At 54.9% G+C, this 20,663-nt stretch overlaps 2 protein-coding genes across 2 annotated transcripts; one reads left to right on the forward strand and one right to left on the reverse strand.

The window, feature by feature from the left end:
• Positions 1-1,618: 1,618 nt before the first annotated feature.
• On the forward strand, positions 1,619-9,321 carry TCTE1 (t-complex-associated-testis-expressed 1). The gene is made up of 4 exons (XM_059940560.1): positions 1,619-1,919; positions 2,925-3,493; positions 7,057-7,506; positions 9,112-9,321. Exons 1-4 carry the CDS (start codon positions 1,619-1,621, stop codon positions 9,319-9,321), a joined length of 1,530 nt encoding a protein of 509 aa, XP_059796543.1.
• A 3,557-nt stretch (positions 9,322-12,878) lies between these two features.
• TMEM151B (transmembrane protein 151B) lies at positions 12,879-17,931 on the reverse strand. The gene is made up of 3 exons (XM_059937442.1): positions 17,806-17,931; positions 15,247-15,687; positions 12,879-14,012 (listed from the first exon to the last, which is right to left on the reverse strand). Exons 1-3 carry the CDS (start codon positions 17,929-17,931, stop codon positions 12,879-12,881), a joined length of 1,701 nt encoding a protein of 566 aa, XP_059793425.1.
• Positions 17,932-20,663: the final 2,732 nt, after the last annotated feature.

The following is a 20,663-nucleotide window of genomic DNA, read 5'->3' on the forward strand; positions in this document are numbered from 1 at the left end:
CCAATCTGTTTGTCAATTTGCATTTGATTTGCATAAGTGTGCCACAAAAATACATAGATATCTTCCTTACACTGCCCCCTCCTGCCTCTCTCTCTCTCCCTCCTCTCTCACACACACACACACACACACACACACACAGAGCCAGGCTCTTCCTCCTTGAGATGCCTGGAGGACCAGGGAGCACCATCTGGTCCCCTCCATCTGCCAAGGACACCTTTGCTGGTTCAGATTGTTCCTTCCCACCGGCCACTACACAGTGCATCGAGTCAGGGAGCAAACCCAGAGCACGAGCTGTGTGCCGGGCCGAGCAGCCCCTGTTCCGCCTGCAGTCTCGGGGCAGGGACACCTGCAGCAAGGGTGCAGGAATGGACAAATGGAGGGGCGGGGGCAGCCCCGGACACATTCTCTGTCTTCTGACTTCAGCCCCAGATTTAGCTGCCTTGTCGCCTCCCACTCCTTCCCGCTGCCGTCTGGAATGCCCAGGGGCTGGGAGAACTAGGAAGACTGGGATGGGGAGATTGAAGGGAGGGGGCCGAGCTGGAGCCCTCAGAGGGAAGAGGAAAAGGTGCTGGCACCCTGGGTAGGGCATGAGTGCAGTTCCCCTTCTCCTTCCCCTCTCTCCTGTACCACCCAGAACAGTAGCCACTAGCCATCAGATTTTGAAAGCTTGATATAAATATATATATAATATCTCATTAATAATTTTTATATTGATTACATATTTAAATGATAGTATTTTGTTCATATTGGGTTAAACATAAAACTAATTTCACTTGTTTTCTCTTTCCTTTTTTAATGTCTGTACGAGAATTTTTTAAATAGTATATGCGGCTTGCATTTTGGCATTCATTATATTTCTATTTCTATGTTTCTATTGGCCAGTGCTGTTCTCGACCCCATCCTCCTGGTCAGGCAGTTGCTGTTCTGTAAAACAGCAGGGAGCTGTTTTGAACTAAATGGTTCTTTATCGTACCTCAGTCTTTTGGCCGAACTTGATAGACTGAGTTTAAATCCACCTGTGTTATTTATAAGCTTTGTGACATTGGGCAAGTCAGTTAACCTCTCTGTGCTTCAGTTTCACATCAGAAAAATGAGTCTATCAGTGCCTATTTCAAAAAGGCTTTTGTGAGAATCAAATGAGCTGATATGCATAAAAAACTAAAAAAAGGGTCCAGCATACAGCAATTGCTTGTAATTGCTGTGTAGCTATTACTGTCTAAGATGTGGGGCTGTTGCTTGCCACAGTTTTGTGTGTCACAGTATGCTATGCCTCCTTGGATGCATTATTTTTATTCACTCCTCCCAATCATCTTATTGGTAATGGTTATCCTCATTTCACAGAGGAAGCGTCTGAAGCTCAGAAAGTTTCAGTAACTGGCCCAAGGCTGCCCAGCTAGTGAGATTTGCACCTGGATTTGCTCTAATCCAGAGATTGACCCTTAAGAACCACCCCTACTACGTCTCTTGGTAAAAGCCCACCGAGACCCTCCAAAGTAACAACTCCATCCCTTCCTCTTGCTCCAGGTTCCCACCGGCATCCAGGACCCGCCTGTCTGAGAAACTCCCTGTCACGAGGCCATCCAAGAGGCCACTTGTCCCTGTGTTGTCAGCCCCCAGCATGGAGGAAACCCAGATAACACCCTCACTATCGGTCCGCAGCTGGTCCTCAATCTCCACCCAGGACCAGTCCTCCATCTCCACCCAGGACCAGTCCTCCACTGCCGGCCAAGCTTCGAGCACAGGCCCACAGCCCTCAAAGCCCTCTGTCATCCCACCCCCAGTGAAGTCCAAGGGCCCGAGTTCTGGGGCTGGGGTACGTCGGATGCGCAGGATCATCGCTGAGGATGCTGAGTGGTCAGTGGCCATTGTGCCCCTCCTCACAGAACTCTGCATTCAGCACATTGTCAAGAACTTCCAGAGTGAGTCTGTCCCTGCCTCGGTCGGGAGAGAAGGCCAGGAGTGGGGCCCAGTGGGCGGGGACTGCCTGGAGGTGAGGCCTCAGAGCTGGGTCCTGGGGCAGCCCCTGCCCTCCCACACAGCATCCTCATGCCCACTCAGCACTTCCCTCCCCCTGCCCCAGAGGCCAGGACAGTTTCTCTGGCCATCCCCACTTCCAGGTCCCACCAGGCTCCCACACACACTGTGCCCTCCATGCCTATGCCTGTTCCTCACCTTTCCCACTCTCTCCAACAAAGCCCAGCCCAAGCCAGATCTACCTCCTCCTCCAGAAAGCCCTCCCTGATTGACCGTCCTCCACTCTCTCAGAGTCTTCCATGGCGTGTATATGTTCTTGGTTTGTTCTGTACTTTAGTCTCTGTAAATGTTCATCCTTTTCAAAGATGAGTTGCCAACCTCTCTTACCAGATGGGGAGCTCTCTGAGGACAGGGCCATCATTTTGTCTACAGCACTTGTCACCACCAGACCTACAATATATTCATTTGACTTGTTTATAGTCTGCCTCTGCTCATAAGACAGAGCAGCTTCCTCTGTTTTGTTCACTCTTGTATCCTCAGCACTTAGAACAGTGTGTGGTGCATAATAGGTGCTCAGAAAAACATTTTGTTTTGAAATGGATGAATCAAATCAAACTGGAAGCCTCTGAAGTCAGGGATTGTCGCCTCTACTAGATTAAGGAATAACTGAGGGCTGGACCTGAGATTCTGCCTCAGACTGGGAGCTCCCTGAGACCAGATGCTAAGACATCTACCTTCAACCAGGAACAACCCAGAGTCAGGGGTGATGTCTCCCTCCTCAGATTGAGCCTCTCTGAGAATGAAGTCTGCCTCCTCTCTCAAACTGGGCTTCCCTAAAGGCAGGGGAGGGTCTTCCCTTTCCTGGGTGCCCCCAGACAGGCTCAGCTCAGGGTATCATGTGCAGCGTCCCCAACACTGTGACTCCTACTTTCCTATTTCTGTTCCCAAAGACAACCCTATCCTGAAGCAGCTGCCCCCAGAGCATCAGAAGAAGGTCCTGAACCACCTGTCCCCCGACCTGCCGCTGGCTGTGACCGCCAACCTGATAGAGGATGAGAACTACTGGCGCCGCTGCTGCATGCAACGCTGGCCCGTGTGCCACGTGGACGAGCACGGCGGCAGCTGGAAGCGCATGTTCTTCGAGCTGCACCTGGAGAACCTGCTGAAGCACTTTATCCCAAGCACCACGGACCCCGAGGTGATCCTCAACCTGCTGCCGCTCTGCAGGAACTACGTGCACACGATCCGGGTGGATCAGTTCCTTCCGCCCGTGCAGCTCCCGCCCCCACTTCGGGGCGGGGATCAGTCCGACTCCGGCAGCGAAGGAGAGATGGAGGAGCCGGCCACGGACCACTACCAACTGGGCGACCTGGTGGCTGGCCTGAGCCACCTGGAGGAGCTGGACCTGGTGTACGGTGTCAAGGACTGTGGCATGAACTTCGAGTGGAACCTCTTCCTCTTCACCTACCGCGACTGCCACTCCCTGGCGGCCGCAGTCAAGGCATGCCACACCCTCAAGGTACCACCTGCCATTCTCAGCATCTCTCTGATTCCCTCTTCCCTTCCCTTCCTCTTGTATCCCCACCTTCTTCTCCTATTTCCTCCTTGCTCATTGACCAAATGTCCTTTTTCTTCTTCTTTTTTCTTTTTGGCTGCGTGGGGTCTTCGTCGCTGGGCGCGGGCTTTCTCTAGTTGCAGTGAGCGGGGGCTACTCTTCGTTGCAGTGCGTGGGCTTCTCATTGCGGTGGCTTTTTTTGTTGCGGAGCACAGGCTCTAGGCATGCGGGCTTCAGTAGTTGCAGCACTCCGGCTCAGTAATTGCGACACGCGGGCCCTAGTGCACAGGCTCAGTAGTTGTGGCGCACGGGCTTAGTTGTTCCGTGGCATGTGGGATCTTCCCAGACCAGGGCTCAAACCCGTGTCCCCTGCATTGGCAGGCGGATTCTTAACCACTGAGCCACCAGGGAAGTCCCTGACCAAGTGTCCTTTTATGCACTCTGCACCAAGCTGGGTTCTGGGGATGCAGAGATGCACAAGGCACTGCCCTGCCCATTCACCAGCCATTTAGTCATCCAACACACATCTGCACTCCAGGCCCTGTCCTAGGTGCTGAAGATTCAATCATGAGCACAATTATACCATTTGTGCCCTCCAGCTAACAGTCTGGTGGGGATAAAAGGCAGTAATCAGCAATCATATAAATGTAAAATTGCAACTCGAACAGAGTTGCCAGATTTACCAAATAAAAATATAGGACATCCAGTTAAATTTGAATTTCAGATACACAACGAATATTTTTTTAGTTTAAGTATGTCCCAAATATTCTGGTTGGAAGAGGGAGAGCCTGCCAAGAAATCAGAGGTGGGAGAGAAGAAGGACACAGCACTGTGTCACAGAGCCGAGGGAGGGATGCTTTTCAAGAAGAGGGGTGAGCAGAAGGGAAGTGGGATGGAGCTGAGGACCAGATTTAGCAAACTTGGAGGTCACTGGGCAGAAGCTGTGTCAATGGAGTGCCAGGAGCAGGGGCCAGATTGGAGTGGTTTATGGAGAGAGTGGGAAGTGAGGAAATGGAATGACCATGATCAGCTTTTTCAAGAACTTGGCTGTGAATGGGGGAGAAAGGTAGAGCAGTAACAGATGAGGGGGTTAGGTTTTCTTAAGAAGAAATTTGCACGTGTTTAAAACTAATGTATAAAAACAAAAATAAACAAATGGAACCTAATCAAACGTATAAGCTTTTGAACAGCAAAGGAAACCATAAACAAAATGAAAAGACAACCTACAGACTGGGAGAAAATATTTGCAAATGACGCAGCCAACAAGGGCTTGATTTCCAAAATATACAAACAGCTCATACAACTTAATAACCAAAAAACAACCCAATCAAAAAATGGGCAGAAGACCTAAAAAGACATTTCTCCAAAGAAGACATACAGATGGCCAACAGACAAATGAAAATATGCTCAACTTTGCTAATTATTAGAGAAATGAAATCAAAACTACAGTGAGGTGTCACCTCACACCAGTCAGCATGGCCATCATTTAAAAGTCTACAAATAATAAATGCTGGAGAGGGTATGAAGAAAAGGGAACCCTCCTACATTCATTGCTGGTGGGAATGTAAATTGGTACAGCCACGGTGGAGAACAGTATGGAGGTTCCTTTAAAAACTAAAAATACAGTTACCATATGATTCAGCAATCCCATTCTTGGGCATATATCCAGAGAAAACTCTAATTCAAAAAGATATATGCACCCCAGTGTTCACAGTTGCATTATCTACAATAGCCAAGACATGGAAGCAACCTAAATGAATGAATAAAGAAGATGTGGTATATATAAACAATGGAATACTACTTAGCCATAAAAAAGAATAAAATAATGCCATTTGCAGCTACATGGATGGACCTAGAGATTATCATGCTAAGTGAAGTAAGTCAAACAAAGACAAATACCATATGATATCACTTATATGTGGAATCTAAAATATGATACAAGATATTTACAAGACAGAAATAGACTCACAGACATTGAAGACAAACTTATGGTTACCAAAGGAGAAGGGGTGGGGGAGGGATAAATTAGGAGTTTGGGATTAACAGATACACACTATTATATATAAGATAAATAAGGTCCTACTGTATAGCTCAGGGAACTGTATTCAATATCCTGTAACAAACCATAATGGAAAAGAATATGAAAAAGAATTACTTTGCTGTACACCAGAAACTAACACAACACTGTAAATCAACTATACTTCAATAAAATAATGAAAAATTAAAAATAAAAAAAACAAAAGTAAAAAATGAAACCAATGTAAAGCTCCACCCAGTTGCAAGAAAGGAGCTGAGTACAGGAGAGAGGCACAGGTTCACTGACCAAGGAAGGTTCCTGAGAAGACAGGAAGAATGGGGTCTAGGGATGAGGTAGGGCGGTTGGCTCCAGGCAGAGGGGAGAGTGGATGTGGTGGGTTGCAGTGGATTTATGTTTCAGATTAGGAAAAGGAAGGGTTCCTACTCAATGGCTGAGGAGACCCACCTCAGGCTGTAGGGTGAGGGGCTGGAGAAGGTTGAAATCGTTGTTGTTGTAGATTATGAGAGAGTATATTGTCCAGAGAAGCAGAGTTGAGTTGGCACTCAGCACTGAGGGCCTATTGGTGGTTCCAGTGATACCAGCCAGTCCCGTGATGTGACATTTTCCATCATGTCAGTTGCTTGGGCCCAGACATACAGAAAATAAAGAGTGGGGTTGATCCACAGTTGGAGCTTTGCCAGATACAGGCAATAAAAAAGAGGGACAAAAGATTCTGAGCTGGCTAAGAGGGATGTAGAGAGAGGAGAGGACTGAAGGATGGGGAGGCCAGCCACTCAGAGGTCTCAAGGCAGAGGGAGCAGCGGGCCAAGCCAGTGAGAAGGAAAGGGACAGGGGTCCCACCTCCGATATTCATAATGCTAGTCCCACCCCCTTTCTTTTATCCTTTTTCTTCATCCCATCCATTTACTGTTTCTCAACGTTTCCCACTTTCTCCCTGGTTCTTACCCTGGCACTCTCCTTCAAAGAGTTCCTCTCCTTGCCACGGTGGAGCTTAGCTGGCTGAGGAGGGCGCAGTGAGGGGCTGCCGCATCCAACAGACCTGGATTCAAAACCTGCCTCCGCAGCTTAATCATTGTGTGACTTTGGGCAAATGATGTATCCGCTCAAAGCCTCCATTTTCTACTGTAAAATGGAGAGAACTTGTTCCATTTCACTGGGATGCTGAGGGTTAGAGATATGGCTATGGAATGTTCTAGCAGCATGCCCAGCACATAGTCATTTCTCAATAAGTGGTAGTCTTTTCCCCCTACTAGCTGCCACCAATTCTGCACCACTGTGTCATGCTGGGTAGGCCTGCCCTGCCCAAGAACCAGCCAGGTGGCCAAACCCCTCATCCATTACCGCTCTACCTTTCTCCCCCTTCCCAGCCAAGTTCCTCAAAGAGCAGAACTCCTCCTCCCTGGGGCTCCCTCCTCTACCTGCAGGAGGTAGGTAGGCAGGCAGATTATTCCTGGTTGCCGGGTGCTGTGGCCCCTCTACCTGCCCACAGATCTTCAGGCTGACCCGAAGCAAGGTGGATGACGACAAGGCCCGCATCCTAATCTGCAGCCTCCTGGACCACGCGGCCCTAGAGGAGCTGGACCTGTCACACAACCTCATTGGAGACCGGGGCGCGCGCGCTGCCGCCAAGCTGCTGGGCCACAGCCGCCTGCGCGTGCTCAACCTCGCCAACAACCAGGTGCGCGCGCCCGGCGCCCAGTCGCTGGCTCACGCCCTGGCGCACAACAGCGACCTCGTCTCCCTCAACCTGCGCCTCAACTGCATCGAGGATGAGGGCGGCCAGGCGCTCGCCCACGCCCTGCAGACCAACAAGTGCCTCACCACACTGCACCTCGGGGGCAACGAGCTGTCCGAGCCCACGGCCACGCTCCTCTCCCAGGTCCTGTCCATCAACACCACGCTCACTAGCATCAACCTGTCCTGCAACCGCATCGGGCCGGTGAGCCACCGCTTCTGGGACAGGCAGGGCCAAGGGGAGGCCCTGGGGCCTTGGGAGGCGGGAGTGGAATCCAATTGCTGCGCGGTACTTAGGGGATAATTGGGGTACGTAGGAGATATTGTTAGGATCACAGCCTTTACCCGGTTCTCACCCTAGCTCTGCCATTTAGCACTTGGTTAAGTTACTTAAACTTTTGGGGCCTCCATCTCCTCCTCTGTAAAATGGGAATAATAATAGCATCTACTTCTAAGTGTTGTTACTGAGAGGATTAAATGAGTTATGCTTGTAAAGCAGTTATCCACTGCAGGCACTGGCTAGGTCCTCAGTAATTGCTAGCTGTTACTATTACGCGGGGTTCTATAGTATGGATACTGGGAGCCTATGCTAGGCACCCAGTATCCATTCGTTACTCTTTAACCCTCGCAGTTATCTAGTAAAATGTGTATTCTTAACCCCACTTTACAGATGGAAAACTGAACCTCAGAGAGGTTAGTGAGTTGCCCGAGAGCATCCAGTCAGGTTGAAATCCTGGATCCTTTCCAGTAGACAATGTCTTTCAAATCTTGACCAAGTCTCAGAGTAAGAAATGCAATTTTCATGAACACCTAGTGAACGTATACATCAATATAACATAATTGAAAGTTACTTGTACTGCTTGTGATATATACTGATGATTTCCTTTATAATGTACACGGCTTCATTAAAAAAAAAATGCTTCTGTGACCCACTGAATTGACTTTGCAACACGCTGTTGGATCACAACCTTAGAACAGCAGCATTCTGCCTCCCACTGTGGCGTTTTTCACATTAGGCCTGGCCCACCCAACCCAGAAGGGGCTGGAGCTGTAGGAACTAGCAAGGACAGCCCTCCATGTACTCCAGTTAGGGCCCTGCACCCTACCAAACCTCCCCAGAGGACAGTCTTGCTCACATAGACACTGTCTCCAGAGGGGGTGCTCTTGGCTACAAGTAACAGAAAGCTTAACCAGGAAATGGCTTAAACAAGAGGAATATTCATTGTGTCCCATAATCAGGAGCCCAGGGGAAGGGGGTTCTGGGGTTGGTGAGGTCCTTGGCTCAGCGCCATCCTCTGCTCTGCCCACCCAGCCACACAGCCACGTCCTCTCTTGTGCGACTCTCACGAGCCCAAGATGGTGGCTGCATTTTCCATTGGGCCACGCTCAGAGGCAGAAAAAGGGAGACCACTACTCTCTTTTGTTCTCTTTTATGAGGAGAAACTTCCCAGAAGTCACTCCCTCCAAACTTCCCCCTCATATCTCACGAGCCAGATTTGTCTCACATGCTCATGGCTGAACCAGAGGAGAGGAATCACCATCACTGACATAGCGCCATGTTTTTCAAACCATTGGGGTTGAAAAATCAATTTAGTGAACTTTGAGCACCGTTTTTATCAGAGAATAGGATGGAACAGGATAGAATAGGATAGAAAATGTCAGTGCCACACAAATAGGTTAAGAATTGTTTTGTGAAACTGTTGTTTCAGTCACATCTATATAAATATGTGTATGTGTGTACACACCCACCTGTGTGTGTGATCCTGGGTAGTGGCGGAAAGTGACGCTTTCCTTTGTATTCCTGACCCAGGATGGCGGGAAGCAGCTTCTAGAAGGCATGTCAGACAACAAGACCCTCCTGGAGTTTGATTTGCGCCTGTCAGATATCGCCCAGGAGAGCGAGTATCTCATCGGCCAGGCCCTCTGTGCCAACCGCGAAGCAGCCCGCCAGCGGGCCCTGAGTCCCAGCCACTTCATGTCACCAGCCACTGCCAAGGGCCCTGAGAACCCTGCGGGATAAGATGGGGACAGGGCTGGGTCACTGCCCTAGCCCCACCCCTCATTTCATGCCCCTGCCATGCCTGCTGCAGAGTGTCACACTGGTCTGGAGGGAGGGGGGAGGGAGACCAAGAATATCTTTGGGATGAGTGATCAAGGGTTGTGCAGATAAAGATGTGAGGAGAGGAAGGGGCCTGGGATAGGGGTAGGAAATGGGACTTAGCCGTGGTACCCAGGGAGAGGGTATTACCGGACTTACTGAAATGACTACTTCTCCCAAGAATAGGGAAGGCAAAGCAGACTCTAAGGGACTGTGCCTGCCCAGACTCTCCCACGGGGGTCACACATCTCCCTGACCACCCTCCGCCCCACCATTTTTCTCTCTACCAAACAGATCCTTGACCTCTTGACCTTCAAACACACTCACTCTCTCTCCACCCCCCGCCCCCCCCCCCCCCAGGCTACAGCATAGCTTTGCCTGGCTCTTCCACCATCACCCCTGCGGATGCCACCTCCCTCTTACTTAACTCCGCTTAAGTCATCCAGTTCTACAAGCCACGCCATCCCTAATCCATTCCCCCCAACCTAGGAAGGGGGAAACAGAGGTGACAGGAGGGGCTCAGACCCATCGGCCTCCCCAGATTGCTGCTCACGGACGGGGAGATGGTGAGAGAGGTGCGACACTGGGAAGGGAAGTCAGTGAGTCATCTGCAACTTTATTATCCACCAGTTTGATGTATACAATCTTTGCGCTTGGAAATCCACGACAGAAAGGCCACAGTGTGATGCACCCAGTTGACAGAGACCTGTCTTCTCCCCAGCCAGGCCCAGCCCACCCCACAAGCCCTTGTCCCCAGGACACATGAAACCTTCCAGGCATTCTCCATAAGTCCCTGTCACTGTGGCCGCCCGCCTTGGGGCCACACCCACGGGAATCACATCTACCCACAGGGCCACAAGAGGGCCTGACGATGGATTCAGGCTGAGCCCCATCTCCCATCCTCCTCGGGCTGAAACCCCAGCCCTGTGTTTCCAAAGGGTGTGTCATGGGCTGCACCCACAGCCTTGGGGCGCTTTCCAGGGACTCCTTCCAACAAGCAGAGCACCAAAGGGGGCTTGGGAGTGACTGCAGGTGTGCGCCTGTCTGGGCAACCTTGAGTCTGTCTGTGCCTGACACCCTCTGACAGTTCTGAGTGCAAACGTGTAGGTGTGAGTGTGTGTGTGAGTGTGTGAGTGTACATAGCCACAGCTGCTAGCAGAGGGTCTAATTAGAGAAACAAGAACATTCAGTGTAAAGTTTAATTTTAGAGATTACTTAATTTTCTGGTTTTGTTTTCCCTGGCAGTCAATAAACCTACCAAGAAAACAGACCAAAGAATTGGTTTCTCTCTAAGTCTGTGCATATGTGGGAGGCGTGAGGCTGTCTGTGTGAGAAGACCTAGGCAGAAATGGTCAATACAGGCAAAAATAATAACAGCCCCTCCCCTTTCCCCCTCTTCCCAGCTCAGGTTCTGTCTCAGGAATGGGCCTGAGGCAGGAGGAGCTGAGTTCCTCCCTCCTTGGAGCCATGAGGTGGCCAGGGTGCCCCACACAAGGGCGTGACATCCGGGTGCCAGCTGGCCAAGAACTGGGTCCTGAGGCCACAGCTCACCACCTGTACCTTGAAGATGTCCGTTCAGAGGAAAGGGGTGCTCCAACCCCCAGGCCCCTGGAGAGCATAGTGCTGGCGGGTAGGTGGCACTGCTGCCCAGGGAAACCTAGTGGGCAGCTGTTCCCTCCTCCCCAAGCCTCCTCTTCTCCGGCCTCCTCTCTCTTCCCACTCAGCCATCTCCACCTGAAAGTTAGGCTCAACCCTGATGGGCCACAGGCCGTGGTGTCCCCACGATCTGTGCCCCCCAGTCCCCCAGGAAACGAGGTTAGGGGAGCCAGAGGAGATGTTGCATAGGTGGAGGCCATGCCCTTGGGGGGTGCAGGCCTGGCTAGGCTGGAGGAAGAGGGGAGAGGCTGGAGGAGGGAAAGGAGCAGCTCTGATGGCTCAGGTGACATGAGAAGCATCAGGGGTGAGACATGTCAGAGGCCTGAGGGTTTTCCTCTCCAGCTGGAAATGTGAGCTCAATCCCTGGGCACTATGTCAGCTGGGAAAACATTAGCCAGGGGATTTGGGAGGGCAGGGGGTTTGTACACAGACATGCACATGGAAGCACATCAGGGTAGGAGTAGTGGGGGAACAGGACACAGGGCCAGCGCCCTGGGGTGGTGGCAGTTTGCCCCTTTGAAGACCCTGGGACACACAGCAGGGCTTCAGCTAATGGGCTAGGGGAGGACAGAGGGGTCGGGCAAGAGTTAGAGAATTCCTGCCTCTGACCCTGCCGCTGGAAATGAGTCTTTCTCCAGCTGGGGCTCGTGACAAGGTCCTCAGCCCTGCAGAGGCTCTGCTTGCAGAAGACCACTCTCCACTCCTCCCCACAAGTTCAGGGGAGGCAAGGGCCGTCCCCCACAGACACCCCGACCTTTGGGGGGTCTTTTCACGACCCTCTCCTCTTTGACTCCCACTAGCTTCCTGAGTTCCCCCTTGTCACCCAGGCCTATCTCCTGCTCTCCCCACTTAGTAATTCACCTTGGTCAGCTTGAAGGAATGCTGCCTGGGTGGTCTCCCACCCTCTCTGAAGGAAGTGCCCTCTCAGAACCCAGGTGAGGAGGCTGAGGCTGCAGTTTAAAGGACTGAGGTGCACTGCCCTCCACAGTCTGCTTTGCCCCTCACCCCTGGCAACAGCTCTTCAGAGCCAGGGAGCAGGAGGGGAGGGAGAGGTGTGAAATCTGCGTGGTGAGTACAGTCCCCCCCCAGGACCCAGCCTCCCAGGGCCCAGTGAGATAAACAACAGCAGAGGGAGTGGCAGAAAGGAAACCCCGATCTTTGGATCTTCGGGGCCAGCGCCAAGAAGAGGAGAGCAACATTTCCACGGCTTTGAGGCTTGGAGACGGAGTATCGCAGCTGACACCTGCCCCGGCCTCAGACCCACTGAATTCATTAGCTTGGATGGAAGCCAGCCCTGCTGTTCTCCAAACCACTGCCCCCGCGGTAGAGAGAGGCCCCAGTGGGGCCAGGCTGCGGAGGAAGGAAAGCCCCAATTGCCCTTCCCCTGGCCTGTAAACCTCCCCAGCTACATAGCGAGGGCCTCTCCCTTGAGGCGAGGCCCAACGCGGGTCCCACGGCACAGTCGCCACATAACAGTCATTAGATCCGTTGAAAGGCGGGACTGGAAATTCTGAGTGTGCGTGTGGGAAGTGGAGGTGTCCCCCTAGGAACTCAGGGGTGGGACTGGAAGAGACGACTCTGCCGGGGTGGGATTCTCTCCCCTCCCCACAGCTGTCTCTTTATGTACAGGAAAGGCGGGGGGAGGGGGGTGCTCGAATCGGCCCCTTCGGGGTCTGTCCCTTGCCCCCTCGCCTCCCTCCACCCCACCCGCACCGTGCCCAGCACAGCCTCGGCCACATTCTTGACTCCCCCTGCTACACGCAGGGAGCACCATCCGGCAAGGGGCAGGGAGGAGGCCAGCGGGCCGGTCCAGGGCCCCGGGGTCACAGTGAGGTCTCTACGCAGGAGCCGTGGCGGTGCAGCGGCCGGTGGCCGTGGCCCAGACATCCCTCCTGCCGGTGTACGATGAGCACCGGGAAGTAGAGGGCGTCGTGGTAGGGCGGCGGCGGCCCGGCCTCCTCCTCATCTTCGTCGTCCTCGTCGTCCCCCATGCTGGCCTGGCTGGACAGCCGCGTCTGCTCGGTGGGGCAGCTCGCCTCGTTGACACTCCCGCTCCGGCTGCGCCACAGGCAGCTGCGCCGGGAGCCGTAGAGGCGGCCTAGGGAGAAGCGGCTGCCCCCGCACCCCGCCCCGCCGCCGGGCCCCGGTCCGGCACGAGGGCTGGCGCAGATGCTCAGAGCGCTGCGGGAGAAGATGGACGAGCTGCTGACGGCGCGCTGGCAGTGCTCGCAGCTGCGCCGGTACGGGGCCAGGCCCGCTGCGCCTGGGCCACCCACCCCACCGTAGCGGCACGTGGGCGCGTAGCCGCCCGCCGCGCCCCCAGCACAGCGCGCGCCCAGCCCCGCCAGGTCCATGAGCACCGCCTCCGAGTAGCTGGGCACCAGCTGCTGGTTGGAGCGGATGTGCCACTCGAGCTCCGTGCTGTCCACCGTGTTGACCCGCGGCAGGCGGTGCGTGAGCGGGGGCAGCAGCTCGTCGCTGGGGCTGAGGCCGCCGCCCGCGCTGCCGCCGGCCGAGCTCGGGCCCTCCATGCCGAAAAGCTTCTCCACGTGGTAGTGCGCGTAGGCCGTGCGGTACTCGGCCAGCACGCGCAGCGGCCACGACAGCGTGAGCAGCGCCGCAGCCCAGAAGGCGGACGAGCAGGCGTACCAGGGCGGCCTGGCCGGGTCGGGGAAGGCCACCATGAATTCGCGGAAGTCCACGTTCTTGAGGTGCATGCCCTCGCGCGCCTCCATGTAGTCATCCAGGCCCTCGTTCTCGGCGAAGAAGCGCGCGCGCTGGCACAGGTACGCGTTCTCGGCCTCCACGCTGGCGAAGCTGAAGCACTTGGTGAAGCGCAGCCGCGTGGCCGGCGCGCCCTCCAGCCCCACCAGCGCCTTGGACACGTCGCGGACGCCACAGCGCTCGTAGTCGAACTCGGCCTCGGCCACGTGCGTGTTGACGCGCTCATGGTAGACCTGTGGCGCCGGAGAAGGCGGCGGGAGTCTCTTCTGTCCGCTTACCCTCCTCCGCCCCATCACTGCTCTTGGCGCCTGATCAAACCCTCAGCCTGTCCTGGTTTAGCTCTCGGTTGGAGCCAGGTAAGATCTTATCATTGGGTTTATAGAGACATTGAGGCCCTCAGCTTCATCAGTGAGTTAGAGATGAGGGCGGGGCTAGGAACTCATCCCTACTTATGTGCCTTCTCATTTCAACTAAGCCCTGCTCCGTCTAGGGGTCAGTCCCAGGCCCTGAATTGTCCCTCTGGCTTGCCTGATCCTTTTGCCACTGCATCCTTTGTCCCACGCTGCCCCCTCATCACCCCAAACAGCCTACCTGTCTTCCCTTTTACAAGTGTGTTTCCAAATGGGCCCCCCAGAGGAGCTCCCTGTGGACCCCCTTTGTCTCTGGTCTCCCTGCTGCCACCTTAGCTAGTACCCGGCCTCCTTCCTGATCCTCACAGGGTCCAAGCTTTGTTTACCCAGCCCAATACTGAGACAGTGGAGAGGTCCCCCTTATCTGGGAAAATCTCCTCTTCCACCAGGGCTCTAATATGCCTAATCCCAGCAGGTATACAGAGTGCTGCTTGACACCCCCTCTGTGCCTCCCAGGCCTACCTCCACCTTTTTGCCAGCTGCCTCCCACCTCTGGGAGCCTCACACTTGGGATCCACAGCCCTGGGTTTGAGTCTAGCACTACCACTTAGAAGCTGCAGAACTTGGGCAAGTCACTGAGCTCAGGTCTCTTTACCTGTGAAAGAGGACTCGGTAGCAGGCACCTCACTGATCAGCCTGTGAGGCTGTGCATGTGAAACACCTCCAACCATTAAGCACTAAACCATACAGACCCTGGAGCCAGGCTGCCGGGGTTCAAATCCCAGCTCCACCACACACTAGCTGTTTGACCTTAGGTAAGTTACTGAACCTCTCCAAGCCTCAGTTTCCTCATCTGTAAAATGGGGGTAATAGTTACCTACCTCATAGGGTTATCATGAGGGTTAAATAAATAATTTGATATTTGTAAAGTAGTTACAGCAGACCCTGGCTGCTAGTAAGTGTTTGCTGTTATAATTATGGTGGGTGTTATTGTCCTCCTGTTGCAGTGCCCACAAGAGCTCACTGCTGTCTGTGCTCCTCCCCCTGAGGACAGTCGGGCAGGGTCCCAGCGCCCCCTCCCACCTGGACTGGCCTGTGCTCCCCTCCAGCTCCTCACCTGGGTGGTGGTGTAGGCGTCTCCATTGCGGTATCGGGTGACCTGGCGGGTGCGGCGGACATAGTGGTAGCTGATGGCCTTCCACCAGATACAGGGCGTGGCCTGCTGCATGCGGCCAACGCGCTCCCGCACGCTGCTCACATCCACGCGGTGCTGCAGCTCGTGGCGGGCTTGGCAATGCCAGCACTCCACCAGGTAGACAGCGTACAGCATGAGCAGGAAGGCCAGGGGGATGTAGACATAGCCGTTGGAGCAGGGGCTGTCGTGGTACATGAGGCTGTTGCCCTGGTAGGCGCTGCTGAAGGTGAGGCGGGTCACCGTGGTGACGTGGCACCAGGCCACGGCCCCCAGGCAGCCGTACATGAGCAGCGAGAGCAGCAGGCACTTCCAGTGGGACTCACGGCAGAGGGACTTGGTGAAAGAGGGCTGGATGGGACGCTGCTGCTCAGATGGGCAGGCAAAGGGGCCAGGATGAGTGGGGAGTGAGACGGAGTGGCAAGGCCCAGCACAGAGATGGATGGCGGCCAGAGGCCGACACCGGAGATGACAGGCAGAGACAGACAGGAATGTGAAGAGCAGAGTCAGACCAAGATGGGAGGCCAGGGCCAGAGATAAACACAGAAGTAACCCAGAGTGAGACATGAGGACAGGAAAGAGGGACGGAATGCCAATATAGGGAAGTGCAGAGGCAGAGGGATCAGAGCCAGAGATGGAGGGAGAAGGCCCAGGTGGCAGAGAAGACACAGATGGACAGGATGGCACCCAGAGAAACAGAGTCCAAAGACAGACACGGAGATGGCAACGAAACAGGAGAAGGTGTGCACAGGGAAGACAGGGAGGACACATAGGCATCAGAGAAGGCAGGTCCCCAGCCCCGACCCCTTCCAGGTATTCCAGGAAAGGGGAGAGGGGCCCACTGATATCACCTTCCCACTTCACAGGTGGGGCCCTCCCTTCTTGCAGAACCTAGGAGGAGCCACTTCCTCTGACCCATCCACCTCCCTGTCCCTCACAGACAATTAGCTTCATACCTCCCAGGAAACCCCAAGCCCTGTCTCTTTCCCCATACTCTGGACCCCAGGTCCCCTGTGAGTCTCCCTAACATCTACCCCTGTTCTAAGATAAAAGGCAGGGGGGTCTGTGTCCCTGAGCAGCAAGTGGTCCAGGAGGATATATCCAGAAGGGCAGAGGCATGTGGCTGGGGAGAGGGGATGTGGGACGGGGGTTGCGGGGCAGGGAGGGAGATGTTCACAGCCCAGCCATTTGTCAAGAGAAAACGATTTTTGGTACGGGGGCCTATTAAAGCACTTATCACGTTCTAGCCCACAGTTGTCCCGGTGAGTTGTTTACATGTGTGGCTCCTCCACTAGACTGGGTGCTCCTGAGGGCAGGGCCTCATTCCCTTTGCATCCTGGGTGCTGGCACCCACAGCCGCTCAATGATGAGTACTGAGTAGGATTTCTGTTGGCAGCCTGGGCTTTCCCTCTCCTCCCCCCACTGTCTAGCTTTAGGAACCCTCCACACGCCCTCCTGCTGAGATCCTGACTTATTCTTTCAATTTCCCAGGCCGGACCTGGAGGCTAGCCAAGGGAAGGGAGAGAAAGGTGGAGAGGAAGGGCACCGTAACAGACAGCAGGCCCTGGACCCGGTGTGAAATCTGAGGAAAGATCTGGAAGTACAGATAGGTAGGTGGGCTAGGAAATAGTACTCAGCATATGCAAACAAGATTAGGGTACATGTGCCTTTCAGGGAGCCTTGTCCTGCGAGGGGAGCATATGTGCCCCTTGGTGTGCCTGAGTGTGCACTTGTCCCAGTGGGAGGGCATGTGGAAGGGGCTCTGCCTGCGGGTCCTGCCTGTGTGCTTCTGCCCCAGCGCCGTGTGCAACGTGTGCACGAGTGTGCATGGGAGATGGAGGAGCCCCTGGTACTTTCCTCCGTTTCTTTTGTCTCCAGGTTCAGAGGACTGACGAGTAGGACCCCTAACAAGGGATGTGCTGGGTACCAAAACTGGGAAGGATTCCTGGGCTCAGGGCCCCCTGGAGGGGGGCCTGCATGGATATGGGGAGAGAGAGGCGCACATCCCCCACGCACACACTCCCAGTGACTCCAGGGGGGATCGCCTCTGCACACATTCGACCTTTTTAGGACCCCAACTCACGTTAACACTACCATTTCCCCCGTGGAACTGGCAGGTGCTCTCCTGCCTCCGCAGCTCCTACAAGTCACCCTGCCTGGCCTTAAAGATAGCATCCCCTCCGCGAGATGGGATCCCGGACACCATCCCCACCCCCACCAGCCCAGGATCCGCGAGGCTCCGCCCCTAGGCCCCTCCCCCTGCCCGGGACCCCCGAGCCCCGCCCCCGGCGCGGCCCCTTCCCTGCCACCGCGGACAGCTCCAGCCGCCGGGTTGGGGCAGCGAGGCGGGACTGCGGCTGCGGCGGCCGGCTCGGGGTGCGGGGCGCCGGCCGCGCTGCGGCGGAACCGGCGGGGGCCGCGCGCGGCGGGGGATGGGGGCCCGGCTGCGGCCGCGCCTGGGGAAGGGGTGCCGCCGGCTCTCACCTCCTCTCGGGCGGGGCCCTCGTCCGCCGCTGCCGCCGCCGTGGGCTCCTCCGGGACCCCGGGACCGCCACCGCCGCCGCCGCCGCCGCCGCCGCTCTCTCCCGCGGCCGAGCCAGGGGGGGACATGGCGTAGAGGGGGCGCTTCGAGCTCAGGGCCTCCCGGGGGGCTGCCGGGGGCCGGGGGCATCCTGTGCCGGCTCTGGGGAAGGGGCGGGAGGGGGCGGGGCCCTCGCTGCTCCCCACCCCCCGCCGGGGGGAGGGGGGCCTGGAAAGGGCACCACGGGTAAGGGGTTGGGGGATGGGGATGGGAAGGCGGGCTGGGGGGCCGGGCCGGGGGGGCCGGGGCCGGGGGTGGGTGTCACCTTGAGGCCCTCGCGGCGCCGCTCCGCCTCCCGCCCGCTCCCGCCGCCGCCTTTTGTCTGAGCCGAGCTGGAGCCAGCGCGCCCCCCCTCTTCCTCCCAGCGCAGGAGCCCCGCCCCCGGCCCCCCAAACTCCGCCTTCCCCAAGCCTACCTAATGGCCACCCCAAAGGGGAAAAGCAACAGGGGCTCCCCGCACCCCTTCCCCACTCCCAGCCCTGCTCACCACACGCACCCGCACCATCCCAGGAAGATCTAAGGCGAAACTCCTCTCGGTCAATTTGTGGAGGGGGCGCCAGCGGTTCAACCAACATCCCTCCCCATCTTTGGTTTCCGCAAGTTCCCGGGGCTGAGAGTGGGGAAAGGAAACTGAGTCTTGGAACCCTAGGGAAGAGCCTTATTCCCAGTTGGATGGTAAAGGGTTAAGGCAGGAGCCAGACTTCAGAGGCCAGACCCATCTGAACAAGGATGGGATAGGGTGAAAAGGAAAGGATTAGAGCTAGATGTGAGAAAGGACTAACACAGGGCAGAAGAGAGGACATTGAAACCAGCCTTCACTGAATCATCTTCCTACCCTAGGACAACAGCCCCAGAGAAGCAATGAAGTGTGTACATAGCCCTAGGCTGGAGATCAGGAAACCTGAGTACAGATTCTTAATCCTGGCTCTTTCATTAACTGTGTGACCTTGGGCAAGTGCCTTCCCCTCTCTGAGCCTTAGTTTCCTCATTTGGGCAGTGAGAAAGTTGACTGGACAATCTCTAAGGCTCTGACTTTCTTCTGTGGGTGTAGGAGGCAAAGTCACAGGCCACAGGCCAGGCTGAGTGACTGCAGGTCACCTGTCCCTTCATGCCATCCACCCACAGTGCTTTTCCCTGTCCTGCTTAGAGGCAGAAAGGAAACGGCCATTCATTCATTCCTGAATGCATCCATTCAATAAACAGGTATTAAGGGAATTCCCCAGTAGTCCAATGGGTAAGACTCCATGCTCCCAATGCAGGGGGTCTGGGTTCGATCCCTAGTCTGGGAACTAGATCCCACATGCATGCCACAACTAATAGTCCACATGCCTCAACTAAAGATCCTGTATGCCCTGACGAAGACCCGGCGCAGCCTCAATTAATAAAATAATTTTTTTTTAAAAAAATCACATTTAACTTTAAAAAAAAAAGGTATTAAATACCTACTGTGTGCCCTGTACAGAAATGCAAAAATACAATTTCCTGTCCTCAAGGAGCACAAAGTCTAATGGGGAAGGAGGACATGGAAACCAATCATTATGATAGAATAGGATAAAGGCCACACTTGATCAATCTGTGTGTGCACAGTCACTGCGGAATCCTGTTGTGTGTCATGTGTTACATTAGAGTCTTTGACATATAGTGACTTTCCCCATTTACCCACAAGAAACCAAGGCAGAGGGAGGGTTAGTGACTTATTCAAGGTCACTTGCTAGTACTCACAGAGTGGTCCTAGAATCCAGACCTTTCCATGGGGATCTTTGGGGGTCAGAAGTCAGCTTGAGGCAAAGCCTGGATATCTGATCTTTGGGAATAGAGGAAAAGCCCGCTGATGGTCCTGCCCCTCATCTGGGACAGAAGAGCCTCTGCCTCCACCCACACACCCACCTCCCACTCCTGGTCCTGCCTCCATTTTCCTATTCTTCCCTTTCCAGGGAAGGTGAAGGGGGCTCTCAGCCTGCCTGTCACTTCAGAACTATCCAGCCTACGTGATCCTCCACAGGTCAGTGAGTCCATCCTCCCTGCCAAAACAGAGGAAGGGTGTGGTCCCAAAAGGCATGGTTCTCCTTCATCCCCATGACAGAGGAAGAATCTCACTTGGTGGCTCATTCCAGTGTCTCTCTCCTACCCATGATTTTTGGGAAGTCCTGCCTACAGCTAACTCCAACCCTTCTTCTTCTGGTACCAGTTCACTCCACCTAGTTCAGTGCTTACTGCAGATGGAGAGCAGAGGTCCTAACCCTGGCCTTTCCTAACCCAGATAGGATCTTCACTTTCCCCATGTAGTTGTTCTAATCTTCCTCCTCTCCCCCAGCCCCACTGCCTTCCTGACTCCATTTCAGGGGGCTTTGGAAGAGAGGTAGCCCAACTTCTTTTGGCCAACCCCAGAGCTCCCAAGAGATAAAAGACCACCTCCCCTTTCTCCATACACACGCATGCCCCCTCCTTGGAAGCCCAGAGAAAAGAGGGGTGAAAGGAGGGGGCTGTGGAAGGAGCCAGCTAACCGGCTGGTCACCTTGGCAACTGGGCCTGTTTCCTGAAGATGAGCCTGGCTGGAGTGGGCATAGAAGGGAAGTGGGAGAACAACAGAGGGAAGCAGAAAAGAGAGAAGAGGACTGGAGGGGCCCAGCCTTGAAGATTGGAGCTGAGGGAGTGAAGTCAGGACCCTGACCATGCTGTGACCTGAGTCAAAGTCCCCAGGTCATCTTTCCAGATGACACTGCCATGGTCCCTGTTCCCATTCCTAAATTTTCCCCAGAAG

Source organism: Balaenoptera ricei, chromosome 11 (genome assembly GCF_028023285.1).
Source record: "Balaenoptera ricei isolate mBalRic1 chromosome 11, mBalRic1.hap2, whole genome shotgun sequence".
NCBI classification, from domain to species: domain Eukaryota; kingdom Metazoa; phylum Chordata; class Mammalia; order Artiodactyla; family Balaenopteridae; genus Balaenoptera; species Balaenoptera ricei.

Excerpts from the sequence above, each read along its gene's own strand:
- TCTE1 (XM_059940560.1), top strand. The coding sequence starts at position 1,619 with ATGGAGGAAACCCAGATAACACCCTCACTATCGGTCCGCAGCTGGTCC. Across the intron at positions 3,494-7,056 it reads AGGCATGCCACACCCTCAAG|ATCTTCAGGCTGACCCGAAG; the intron begins GTACCACCTGCC and ends ACCTGCCCACAG. Across the intron at positions 7,507-9,111 it reads CCTGCAACCGCATCGGGCCG|GATGGCGGGAAGCAGCTTCT; the intron begins GTGAGCCACCGC and ends TTCCTGACCCAG.
- TMEM151B (XM_059937442.1), bottom strand. The coding sequence starts at position 17,931 with ATGTCCCCCCCTGGCTCGGCCGCGGGAGAGAGCGGCGGCGGCGGCGGC. Across the intron at positions 15,688-17,805 it reads AGGGCCCCGCCCGAGAGGAG|CAGCGTCCCATCCAGCCCTC; the intron begins GTGAGAGCCGGC and ends CCATCTGAGCAG. Across the intron at positions 14,013-15,246 it reads ACGCCTACACCACCACCCAG|GTCTACCATGAGCGCGTCAA; the intron begins GTGAGGAGCTGG and ends CCGGCGCCACAG.